At 41.6% G+C, this 13,878-nt stretch overlaps 1 protein-coding gene across 4 annotated transcripts in view; it reads right to left on the bottom strand.

Annotated features, from left to right (window-relative positions):
- The window catches only part of SH3RF1 (SH3 domain containing ring finger 1), a 63,481-nt gene that overhangs the window by 24,792 nt on the left and 24,811 nt on the right, over positions 1–13,878 (bottom strand). For all 4 annotated transcript variants that reach the window (XM_077353629.1, XM_077353630.1, XM_077353632.1 and 1 more), the window contains 2 exons: positions 8,567–8,842; positions 7,271–7,366 (listed from right to left, as the gene is read on the bottom strand). In XM_077353629.1, coding sequence (XP_077209744.1) covers positions 7,271–7,366; positions 8,567–8,842 — 372 coding nt within the window. The remainder of the gene's footprint in view (positions 1–7,270; positions 7,367–8,566; positions 8,843–13,878) is intronic.

The raw sequence follows: 13,878 nt of genomic DNA, 5'->3' as shown, positions 1-13,878 counted from the left end.
CCTGCCCCAAAATTTTGCTTCCCTCAGCTAGGAAGACATACATAAAAAGCTCCTCACTCCTCGGAAGCATTTCACATTAGAAAATGCTTTGTTATTAGAAATATACAAACTCTAGCACTAAATTCCACCTGTGATGAGATTGTCAGCCCTTGTCTGTAGTGTATATCGGGAATCTCCACCCTTTCTAGATGGATCTACCTTCAGTCATCACAGGACCCATGTGGACACATTAGGAAGGCACATAAATCAGATTATGGAACTGCCTGGTCAGTGTATCAGTGCAAATATGTTAGCATGTGAGATTATCACATGGACAGTTTTATTTTACTTGCTTCTCTTTCTGCAGCAATGTTGCTGATGAGGTCTCTGTAAAGATAACTGGACGATACTGAGTGAACAAGCATGTTATAATCTTTATTTTTATCTTTTTATAAAAAGCATCCACAATTGTACTTTTCGTTCCTCTAAATTTCCTCCTTTATCTTGTTCACTTTTTAGTCTGCCTTTGTTCACGTTCTGAATCTCTCATCCTTCATAGTATTTTTCCTTTCACTTTCTGCTGGTTCCTTTGCATTCTTGCTCTTTCTTTTACTTGCTTTCATAATCCTCCCTGTCACTATTTGTTTCTGTCACTATTGCATTTCTGCTCTTAGTAATCCCTGCCTTTTTTTTTTTAGTAAGCAACACATAAACCACTTACTCTAGGTAGACCTCCACTACCAATATTAAGTATGAATACACACAATTACCAAGCCCCCCCAAAAACTTGGGGAAACAATGTTTTTCCCAAGGACTAATTTCAATTCTTTCAGTGGAAGAGCTGGACATTTTAGGACAATGGGGAAAAATATTCCAATGAAATATTTTCTTATTTGGAAAGAGTAAAACCAGGTTTTGCAAAACCAAGTTTTACTCCATCAAGGGAAATCTACAGCACATATTTTAATTGTTCCTATAATCTCTGATTCATTTAAGAAATGACCACTCACTAATAGGTTCAAAAAATTAGAGCAGGGGTAGTCAAACTGCGGCCCTCCAAATGTCCATGGACTACAATCGCTGTCAGGGGCTCATCGGAATTGTAGTACATGGACATCTGGAGGGCCGCAGTTTGACTAAGGCAGGGGTAGTCAAACTGCGGCCCACCAGATGTCCATGTACTACAATTCCAAGGATTAACATCACATTGGAGAAAACCCAGAAATTATGTAATGTCTAAGAATTGGTAGAAACTATAGAGAAGCGTGAGATCACTTCGGGATTTCCCCCAGAAGTTAAGTCACACTGTCACTAACAACCACTCCCCTCATACTCCCCCTAGAAAGGCTAGAAAGAGCCTCTTGTGGCACAGAGTGGTAAGGCAGCAGACATGCAGTCTGAAAGCTCTGCCCATGAGGCTGGGAGTTCAATCCCAGCAGCCGGCTCAAGGTTGACTCAGCCTTCCATCCTTCCGAGGTCGGTAAAATGAGTACCCAGCTTGCTGGGGGGTAAAACGGTAATAACTGGGGAAGGCACTGGCAAACCACCCCATATTGAGTCTGCCATGAAAACGCTACAGGGCGTCACCCCAAGGGTAAGACTCGGTGCTTGCACAGGGGATACCTTTACCTTTACCTTTATAGAGAAGCGTGAGATCACTTCGGGATTTCCCCCAGAAGTTAAGTCACACTGTCACTAACAACCACTCCCCTCATACTCCCCCTAGAAAGGCTACAGGAGAGAGAGAAGCCAAGGGAGCAGGGTCTCTGAACCTGTCTGTGCTTTAAAAAATAAAATCTCCATCACTGAGCAACTTCATCCTGCCATCCCAATCCTAGTAAGTGTACAGCAGAAGACCGGACTTGTGATGTCCTAATTCTGTAACTATGCATACATATGCCCATTCAGATCCTTTCCGAAAGCAGGAAAATAGATGTTCTGATTTTATAGGAATTTATAGCAAGCATGCTCCAGGAACAAGCATGGGGGAGGGATGGGATTTTTAGCCGTCATGTTAGTAGTTTGATGTTTTAATGGGAATTTTAATGGGGTTAGTTGTTGTGACCCGCCTCGAGCCTGTCGGGAGAGGCAGGAAATAAATCTAAAATAATAATAATAATAATAACCCACTAGAAGATTACAATCCATTGTTTAGTACAAGCAACGTGTACAGTAGGCAGTTTTCCAAAAAGTACTAAATAAAGGAAACACACAAATCTTTGTTCAGAAAGACTAAAATATTAATACTAGGGTAAAATAGTTAACAACACTGAAGGGAGTTCCCAGAACCAAAAGTTCTAGGAGATTGCTAATCTACCTAACTATATGTTTATCAGACAAAACACTGAGGCTTGGCAGATCTCATTAGTGCTACACAGAAGGAACATAAAAGTATGACAAGAAAGATTTATGGAGTTGACACAAGATCAGGCAAGCTTATGGAATCTGCAGATACCTGACACGAACAAGGTGGCACTCGAAAGCCAAATTTAAACCAATGCAATGCTCTTTGAGGAAGGTACAAGAAATGGAGATGGACTGGATGAAGTGTAGTATTTCACTTTGTTGGCATCTTTTAAAGTTTTGTTTAGATAACAGTCCAAAAACATTTAAAATTTTATACCAAAGGCTGAAGCTGATGTATGCCTAAGAACAGGGATTGGCAACAAGACTTAAAGCCAAATGTGGCTCAGTATGGAACTCAATATAGATTTTATCAGAAAATATTTCATTTTCATTTTAAAAGTATACTGGAGCAATAAATGGGATGCTAGAGAATGGCAAGCAAAGATTTTTATGACACTAAATTGCTTCTGAGGGATGCTTCAGAGAAAGGAAAACAGAGGCCAGCAATTGCCATGAATCTAATTGCTTACTCTTTACTTGAGACCCAGTCCTAGGATATTTATCATCATATTGCCACTATTATAATAATCCCTTCTATCTGGTTCCTTTACCCAAGGCTATTGTTTTAATGGGTCCTTAATAAAATTTTGCTTTCTTTATGCTAATAACCTTTTACCATCTTCTGTTATCCATTTTTTGCATCCTTGATAATAACACTGGGTATACCCTGAAACTACCCACTTTTTCTCACACATTTTGCTCCAAACAATCCAGTATCTTTTGTTAACCTACATAAAACAGTTGTTGTCAATCTTAAGAAATCTTTGCAAAGAAGGAAATTTATCTTGGGGAAAACTATCATTTTTATCATGTTCACTCATCCAATAAAAGATAAATTTAAGGTTCCCAGAAGGTTAATTATGCCTTTATTTCATCTATTAATGGATCATAATTAATTTTTTTACTGACCTTTATTATCTTGTTAATCAAATACCCAAATGCTTAATCCAATTAACTTTTTTCATACCAAAAGTCGTTATCTTTTTAACATTCACTTAGATCCGTATTTAAAACAAAGGACCTCCATTTAATTTATATTCAGTTTATACCCTGAGACATAACTATACTGTATATATAATAAGGAATTCTGTTTTTACTCAACTTTTCAATACTTGTTATACATATAACAATATTGTTAGCATATACATTAATTTTATTTTGAGAAAAATATGTCAATTAGCAGTAAATTTTATGCTGTATGTTTTCAGTTATACAACCTGGGTCTTTTATACCAGCTGTTTAATGATCTCTTGCTCTGAATTCTGACATAGTTTAGCTCTTTAACTGTAAAAGGTTGAAATCCCTGTAAATTTTTGTAGGGGTCAGATGCACTCTGTGCTGTTACCAACAACTAAGTTGCCCTACCTGTGAGGAAAATTACCCACGAGACACCATAATATTGCTTAGAGCTATGCCAGCATGATGTCATACTACATCATGTGTACTTTGAAGAGACAGCTTCATATAGCTTGATAGCAGTGAAAGGGAAGGCCAACAATAAGATCCAATGTAAAGAAAACAGCATGACTTTTTGAATGTAGAAAGCATAAATTTTGGTTTGTATATATTTTACTATTTCATTAACTGTTGCTATAAGGCAGTATTAATAAAATTAGTAACATTTTGAAGAATGTAACTCTATTTAGGATTGGACTGTAAACCTCTCAGAATCTACTCAGCATCTTCCTGCTACATTTTAAGACTGCATTGTCAAGACAAGTGAATGCAAGTTTTTATGAAACATTTGAAGCAATTGTGCTTGATTTAATAGCACATCTAGAGAACTTCTCCTCATAAGACTATAATTATCATTAATTTCTTTAATTGTTAGAAAATATATCTCCTGTAAGACATATATGGGCACAATCCAGCCAAAGTTAATATATCTTTAATTCTATAAATGGGACTCAAAACTTTTTTGAAGTACTAAAAGATTATATACTCTTTAAAATTTGGGGATGGAAAGAATTTAAATGTTCCATTTTCATTAGCTACACCTAACATAATATTATGTACATTTATAAGGGCTTTCAAATAATGCTTAATGAATCTTCAAATCAGGAGTATAAATATTTTTAATAAACTCATGAAGACCTTTTATGCATGAAGGCAGCTACCCCACACTGCCGCCGTGCTGTTGCGGCAGAGCACGATGCCCCGCTGTTCCCCATGTACACACAGGGGCGGGGCATGCTGGGCTGCCCCGGCATAGCACGCGCGCATTACGCTGGGGCCAGGAGGGCCGGATCGCTGCTGGCCGAGGTAAGCTGAAGTGGCGGGTGGGGAGGTGGAGAGGGACTGGGGGGAGGCCAGGCCCCCTCCATACGCACTGGTGGGGGTAGGGGGTCGCCCCTGCCAGCTCAGCAGCTCCATGGAGCCTGCAAGGGTGTCCTGTGTCCCTACAGGGACACCGCAGGTCGGAGCTGGGCAGGCCGAAAGACCTGGCGCTGGCGAAGCATGCACAGCACCAGCCTGCCTCAGCCCCTGCCGGCCCCCAGCGTACCCAGGAAGCTGCGGAAGTTCCCGCGTTTGCTTAACGCGGACCTTCCGTAGTCCTGGGCTGGGACGCGCCCGCGCTCGCGGTGAGCATCATTGGGGATTTCCCCCAAAGTGCTGCCGCTGCATTATGGCCCGTGCATAATGGGCTTAAGAGAGCACACTTGCCCAACCTGGATGGTGTGCGGCTACCAGCGGTTCACTCCACCAGGAACCTGGCCATGATCCTTGATGCCCCCCTCTCAATGGAGGAACAGGTCACAAGAGCAGTGCGGCTGGCATTCTACTACCTTTACCAAGCCAAGCTACTAGCATCCTACTTGGCCCTGGAACACTTAGCAACAGTGATCAATGTGCTAGTTTCAAAGGTTTGCCAGGTGGAATAGAAGGCAGCCTCAGAGCATGCCCTGCTGCCAGTAAGTTGCCCTAGACTCCTGGCCTCTTTCAACTGGGGTGGGGGGAGAGAGCAAGCTACATTCTGCTGTAGCCTCTGCATGCCTTCTGGAAGGGGGGGGGGCTAGAGGATGCCTAGAAATGGTATCCTGATGGCCTTCTGGGCCCAAGGGCGAGCAAGGAAAAGCCTCGATCCTGGGAATTCTTACTCATAAGTAAGGCATAGCCCCTGTCCTAGGAATGTTTACTCATGAGTAAGTCATGGTCCTCAGCCAGGAATGGACCCCCTGGGTAGTTTAGCCCCAATCAGGAGGGAGCTCTCCACCAGGAAAGGCTGATAACTGGTCAGCTTTCCACCTCCAACTTCCTGCCAGTTTCAGAAGTTTGCTGGGTAGAAAAGGAGCCAGCTTCAGAGCATGTCCGGCTGCCAGTAAGTTGCCTTGGCCTCTTTCAATGCAGGGGACATGGGGGGGGGATGCGACATGATTCCTGGTACATTCTCTGCATGCTTTCTGGAGGGGAGGCTATGGAAGGCCTGGAAACACTCCTTTGACAACCCTTTAGTACCCAGGACAAACAAGAAAAGCTTCTGCCCTGGGAATGTTTATAAATGTGAATAAATCATGTGAGGTTTGCAATTTGGAATCTGAGAAGGGAGAAATGCTTTAGGATGCTTTGGGCTGATCCTGCATTGAGCAGGGGGTTGGACTAGATGGCCTGTATGGCCATCTTTCCAAGGCCATCACAACAAAGCAAATTTGAGACGAATGGCATGGAAGATGGGGAAACTGTAGATGGGGCCCTGGGAACGTGAGGGGGGGGGGGAGACACGGTTTCCCAGTAGCAACTTCCCAGTAGAACAAGAGTTGTTTTTTCCAACCTGTTTATCACTGCCCAAAGGAGTCTTAGAGAAGCTTATAATAACCTTCCCTTCCTCTACCCACAACTGACAATGTGTGAGGTAGGTGAGGCGGAGAGAGCTCTGAAGGTAACCTAGCAAGTGGAGGAGCAGGGAATCAAATCCAGCTCGCCACATTAGAAGTTGCTGTTCTTAACCACTACACCAAGATGTACAAATTGCCATAGTCTTAAAAGAGATGTAGCTAGAGCACAGGCAAAAGCAGCAAGTCTTTCTTTACTTGCTCATTAACTGTTACAGCCTGGCATCTGGGGGATGTGGGGGTGGGTGGGAAGGATGCAGCCTCCCTGCAGCCTTCCCTGTCTGGCACAGCACTTGGGAAATAGGCCTTCCCCACCCAGCCTGGCCTTTGGGAAATATGGAAAATGAGGTGGGAAGGAGGCAGCCCCCTTTGGGCCTTCCCTGCCTAGCCTTTGTAGGAGGGGGGGAAAGGTGGCAACCCAGCTATCTCCATATGGAGGAGTCAGGAATCAAATCCAGCTCTTGGTATTAGAGTCTACTACTCTTTAACCACTTCACCACACTGGATCTCAAGATTGAGTAGAGAGGAGGGAGGGAGGAGGGCGAGAACCCAGGAAGGTCACAGTGCTAGCGCCCATTGTATTCCTGGGTGCAACAGGGTTTGCCTCTAGTATGAAACAGTGTTCCAGTTCTGATTGATTTGCAGATTGATTCATTTTAATATACAGTTCTCTTTTTTCTTAAAAGATAAAGAAATGAATACAAACACTCAACTATTTTTAAAGGTCACTTTCACTGATCATCTCAGCATCCTCTGGCATTTCTGCACTGCCTATTTTGTGTGAATAGATGCCAACAGACATCATGAGTGAGTGTACCCTATGATTATACCCTTGGAGTTTATAGCAGAAGCTTCAGTTCACTAGAAAAGAGTGATTTAAAGACTAGCATTTCTTATGCGATGGAATCTCTGACAATTACCATATTTTATCCAACACAGTACAGGACACAGTGAGAGAACACAAATATTATGTCACATAATTTAGTAATTCAGTCTGTTCACAGATGATTTCTATCAGAATTACACTGTTGACTAAAGGTATCTAAGGCTCTCACCTCAACATATGAAATCGGGAATATTCCTATCTTGTCAGCCAGCATTCCTTCAGCCCAGTTTTCATCCACTCGCCGAATCACAGTCAAGATATCATCCTGCGCAGAAAGGCAACAGATATTTTCTGGGTCTAATTAAAAAAAACATTTCACCTAATTTCTGCTGAATATATGTGTTTCCTGACTTAGTATTGAACACAGAAAAAATATGTGCAAAGCAGTGTGAAGCTGTATAATTAAGAACCTTTCAATGGCAGCCCATTGCTGGGGAGCCCTGAAATTAATCCCCCAGACCAGTACATCTGGCATCAGACAAGAAGCTCATGCCTATTCAGTTTCACCTTCCCCAAAATATTTGTATCAGAATATTTCTCAGGACATCTCATACTCCTGTTAACTAGCTGTCTGCTAACTTGCACTGGGTTTTTATTTTTAATTTATGAATTATTTTAAAAAATCTAAACTCCCCAATGCAAATCTTTGGGTAAAGACAACCTAGGTAATGCCACTAACACAAAGATTCTCTTTAAAAAGAAGTCCCAAGAACAAGTGAGAATGGAAAGACAGAAGCTGCAGGATAGACCTTAAGAGGTCTATCCTACATGTTCAAGATAGATTGACAGGCAAAGTATTTCTGGACTGTACTGCTTCTGATTTATGTATGTGTGCTTGTGTTGTGCGTGTGTGTGTGTGGGGGGGGGAGTTATCACATGACTGAATTGCCCCCACACCATGTAAAACTTCTCCCTGCACACAGAGCACTAGAGTGGTGCTAGAAAACTAGCCCATGCATGCTGTACTAGTTTGAAAAAAATGTACTTTTTGGAACTAAGGGTCTGTTTTTTTTAATTTTTAGCTCGAGGTGCCCGTGAAAGAAATATCATTTTGAAGAATAGCAAAACTGAAAAAAGACCTTTTCAGCTGAAACCTTATGAACTTAGTTCCAAATTGTCTTAAGAGAACTCTTGTAATGCAATATATATGTCAGAATTGGATCAAGGGCATCAAGAGTTTATATCCCTATGCTGGCAGGAATCATACTTGGTGCCTTGGACAACTAGCACTACCTCAAAGACATATGGGACAGAGAAAGAAGATATATGCTACGTTTTTTTTCAGTGATGAAGAGATATAAAATGTAATAAATAAATGAGGTTGTATACATTAAAAATACCATTTTCAGTAGTAAAACTCAAAGTAGAGATTTCCTGAAGAGAAAATAATAATCATGAGATAAATAATAAAAGACTTCTGCAACTAGTATATTTTTAAAATTTCTTAATAATATTTATATTTTACCTTTGTAAAGGGTAAACAATCCTTATCTGCTTCCTTGTCTTTAACTTCAAAATCATAAAGTGCTTTGCACTGTGGTGGTGGTTGAGGTAAAGGTTTAATAATCTGAACAAAGTTGGTAGGAAAAAATCCATGGACGCCATTGACTTCCCCATGGAACCAATTTTCATCAACTTGCCGGCGCAATATGATGATGTCTCCTTTGCTGAATTTAAGATCTCCAGGTTCTTTCCCCTCGTAGTTATATAATGCTTTGGCACAGGGTAATTGAGGTACACCCTGCAGAAAGACAGGCATAATTTTGAAGCTACAGCATTTAAAAGAGAGTGCAATGATCGTCCCTGAGTCCTTGGAGAGAGGGAAGAAAATAAATGCAAATATAAAATAAATAAATAAATAAATGTTCCACTCATACATATTTTCAAAAATCTAAGACATTTTATAGTTAAATCTCTTTGGATCTTTTGCTGGAATTTGTGTTACCTTATGGAAGCCATGACAGGATAATGAATACAGATAATGAATAGAAAACTGCCTCCTGTAAGTGCTGTAAGATTCCTCTTGCCCTTTGACCCTGGTAAATCCCTTTCTGCCATCACACTGGGAATTGAGCACTAGTTATCAGTGGGCAAGAGAAGAAAGATGATTTCCTGCCAAACAAATAGTTTCCATAATGCCACACCAGTCTGATCAAGATTTAAGGCTGTCTCAGATTTCCAGAAAGCCTCTTTATGCATTCCAGGCAGACAGGGGTTTTTCTTGCGCCATTAGGAGCTGCTCAATTTGTCTACAGTAAAAGGATTCCTCCTGAGGAAATAAGGACTGGATACTTGGGGGATTTTTTTTGCTACAGATAGGTTGCGAGAAAGAGGAGGAAAACTAGTATTTCCTTTCTAAATACACATCCTGAATAGGTGCATTATTTGTATATCACAGTTTACAACATTATTTAAGAACTAGCTGAAAACTTTGAAAGTGCCTCCCCCCCATCCGTGTCCCAGCTGCTTTCCAGGCCGCCAGGAAGTGCTGAGGGCGAGGGGTGGGGGAGAGAGAGTGCTTCCCGGGGGCCTGGAAAGCACATCCGGAGCCTCTGGGAGGCCCCAGGTGTGCTTTTCAGGCCTTTGGGAAGCGCTCCCTCTCCCCCACCCCTGCGGCCAGATGGCTTCCCAGGGGCCTGGAAAGCACACCCGGGGCCTCTGCAACGGCACGGGTGTGCTTTCCAGGCCTTTGGGAAGCGCCCCCTCTCCCCCCTGCAGTCTGTCACCTGGGGCCCGGCAAGTGGAGCAGCGGAGTCACAGACATGCCTGGCTCTAACAGGCAGGCATGTCTGTGAGGCAAGGGGTGAGGGCTTGGTGAGGGAGGGCAGGAGATGTAGGGGCAGGGCCAATCAGGGTGTAGCTGGCTGCACCCTGATTGGCCCTGGAGAGGGCCAGACCATTCGTCCCCCAAGGCTGTTTCACAATTATTAGGAGGCACCAAATGGATAAGATATGCTAAGAAAATATTCAAGCAAGACCCCCAATATTCCTTCAGTTCCCCCCCTCCTGGCATTCTGCAATGAACTATGAGCTTGTTCTTACAGAGTTGTGAGCTTACATCTATGTTAAACCACTCCAGAACACAGAATGAATTTTACATGAATAAATAAAATTAGATGCTACTTTTCTACACAGTGGAAATATGTTCTCATATGTAAAATTGTTCAATATCCATCATGTGAGTGCCCTCTTATATCCTGAAATGGCACAGAACACATACAAGTTTACCAAATCAATGACAACGCAGCACCACCAAAACCCAGAATGAGGCTATGAAGATGAGGAAAGGAGCTATGTAGAAAAAGGGAAGATAAAATTTCAACCACTGTGATCCCTTGGGTCACTAGGGGCAAGGATTAGATGTAGCCTCTGCCTAGATATTTTTTATTTAAAAACAGTAATTCTGCATTGCCTGAATCTATTTGGGGTGGCTTATGAAGTAAAACGTAATACACACCTTAAAACATTGTGAAATGTATAGGTAGAAATAAATGTTTGAGCCTGAGCCCCAAAGAGAAGGATAGACATCATATGAGTCTCAAGGAAAAAGGTATTCCATAGATAAAGGGCCTCCACTGAAAAAGTCCTGTTGTTGGTTGCCCTGAGTTAACCTCTTTCCTTTCTCCAATGGTTCTACTTTTAGAATGAAGGAAACAGCTGCACTAGAACATGGGGAAGGCAGAAGTTTTAGCATTCGCCTGCCCTTCCAAACACACAATGGCCAAGGTAGATCTTACTCCATTTATGGATAAGTATTCTTGCTGGTGCTAGGCACTTTATTTCATCAGCCATGCTTCAGCCATGCTCATAAAACACAATCTTATTACAACAGTGCCAATGCTGAAATTGATTTTCAATTACTACATAATACTGATCTGAAGAAGTGTGCATACCCACGAAAGCTTATACACAGAATAAAACTTGGTTGGTCTTAAAGGCGCCACTGGACTCAAATTTTGTTTTGCTGTGTCAGACCAACACAGCTACCCACGAGAAACTGTATAATACTGATGTTGCACAATCTCCTTGATAGTTGATTATAGATGTACTGAAAGAACTGGTTGTGCAAACAGCTACAACCAAATATTCAAACAAGTTTTCATTCTGGGTTTTAATTTGCAATTGTGAAAAAACACAAGAATGCAGGGCTATTAAAAGGGCACCCATATTAAACAACTAAATTCAATTGTGTAATTTCTGGAAAACTAAAGTCCAATATGATATGCATTTTTTCCAGCAAGAATGCGCTCAAGAATGCCTTTTTCATTTACGGTTTCTGGAAAATTAAACCAGAACAATTAGTTTAGAGTGTAAAAAGCTCTTTCGAGGGAAACGTATCTAGAGGACACTTCCTTCATGTTGCTCTCAACCAAAGAATCTCACAGCCAGATCACAGTTGGGAATCTTTGGCCTTTAAATACTCTAATACTCAACAGCTGTTTGTTACTTTACAGGCCCTCAAACATTTGCTGAATTAGAGTTTATATTTCATTCTCTTTCTCAGTTGGTTAAACATGAAAAGATGGTTTAAGGTAGTGGATAGAGACAGAAGGGAATACAATTTGCAGCTGTACTTTACCACAAAAACAGTTTAATACATTTTTTTCAGACAAATGGTATATGAAATCTATCCAACAATAGATAATCAAAATGGTTTTGAAGAAAACCTGAGATATGCCTGCTGGAAAAAAATTATCATAGCCTCTACCCAGATTCATTTGTTACCGTGGCCCCCTTATCTTGTATCATCTGCAGCATGGCAGAAGATTTGCAGTGTTATCCTGGAACAGAGCTACACCATGAAAGTCCATAGAAGTCAATGGGCTTAGAAGAGTGTAACTTGGCTTAAAACTACTCATGTGGTAAAACACCACACTGCAGAACTGCACCTGTAGACAGCCACTATGGGATTCCATAGCTCTCCTATGTTATTACAATCCAGTTTCCATTCTTCCTCAGTATAGGATTGCATTATACCAGGCTTTCTCAACCAGAGTTTCATGAAACTGTGGGGTTTCTTGATGGCCCTCGAAGAGTTTCCTGAGTGGGAGGGAGTAAATATATTTTAATAATTTATTAACCATTTATGAGATAGGACTATATATGATCATGTCAACACGCCCTCCCCTCCCAAAATGGCCAATGATGGGGTCAGAGATGGCAGGAAGGGGAGGAGCTCCAGGTAGGCATGTACACAGCTATGCTTCCCAACCATATTCTGGATGACTGTACCACTTCTAGGGTTTCTTGAAGCCTGAAGAATGTTTCAGGGGTTTTTCAATGGTTAAAAAGTTAAGAAAGGCTTAATTACACTGTAGATGCTGCCACACTGCAAGGCATGCATGCAAAAGGGGCCTCAATCACTCTGGCAAGTGGTTTTCCCTAATCCCACCTTGGTCATATCCATCCAACCTGACATAAACACACTTGAGCCTAGGGCTGCATGCTCCAACCACTTCGGCGATCACTGAAGCCTGAGGTGGCCAGTGGCGCGGAGAGGAGGGGTGGCGGCAGCACTGGCCACCTCGAGCTTTGGTGATCGCCAAAGTAACCAAACCATGCCGGAGCACTCAAGACCTTCCAAATGTGATGCCTGCAGCAGATTCTGGATGTCTCTCTATGTGATCATAATTGAAATGAGACAATTCAGACAAAATGTGACAACCAGCCGCAAATTAAAGCGTAGATTGCAATAGTTTGGTCATGTCTGCAGAATGAACACCAGCAGACTGCCTCATGAATGGAAGTTCCAACAAAACATGGCGCCAAAGAAAACATGGCTTAAACCAATCAAGAAAAACCTTAGAAACCAGCAGCTGACTATCCATATAGCCAAAACAATCATCAAGAGTAGAAACATACTGCAAACAAGGCAGAAAATCCAGCAGCACCTACAGCAGCATATTGGCTAAAAGGACAACCTGCTCCACCAATCATCAGCTAAAGGATCAAAAGAAAGAAGAAATCTACCCAAAGCTCCTCTCAACAATGAATATGAAATAGTATATTTTATGTATATAGTATTAATTAGTATTAATATTAATTAATACTAATAGTATTAATAATTATGTATACTTTATGTATATAGTATAGTATATAGTATCAACAGAGGTTAGAAAAGATGACTATGGAGGTCCCTTCCAGCTCTGTGATGCTGCAATGAGCCAATTATTGCATTCCTAACTCTGGAATTGAAGGTGATAATTTATTTATTTATTTATCATACAGAGAGGCCTACGTTAGCAAGATGGAATGAACCTGTTACTATACACATTAGCCCTTGGGAGAAATCAGAAGTGCTTTGCCTCACAGGTTCATTTAAATGTTTAGATTTTGTACTGGATCAAACTTGCTTAGCAGTGGTGGGAGTGTGTGTAAGGAAGACTAAAACTGGGGTTTCCCATGTTGCATGAGTTTTTCCCCCCGTGATCCAGAAGTGTACAAATGTTTGTTACCTGGAAATTCTGTCAGGCAATCTTTACAACACCAAAGTACACTATCATGCCTCCCCAAAGTCATCTCCCAACAGCAAAGCAGCAGCAGTGAATCCTGATATTAAAATTAATTGCACAGTGGCTTGGAATCTGTGGCTGGGGGGGGGGGCAACTGCTGTGAAATACTGACATTAATACAGATAGCAGTTTATAGATTCTAAAATGACTGGTAATGTCTCTCCAAAATATGACTCCTTTGTCAAATGGAACACAGGACTTAATTGTGAGTGATCCTTCTGCTGTCAGGTAAGATCATCCTAATGGGTCTGTGATTCTTCCCATC

This window comes from Paroedura picta, chromosome 10, assembly GCF_049243985.1.
Source record: "Paroedura picta isolate Pp20150507F chromosome 10, Ppicta_v3.0, whole genome shotgun sequence".
NCBI lineage: Eukaryota > Metazoa > Chordata > Lepidosauria > Squamata > Gekkonidae > Paroedura > Paroedura picta.
The sequence above is the reverse complement of the archived record's forward strand: the minus strand, read 5'-3'. Positions and strand labels throughout refer to the sequence as shown.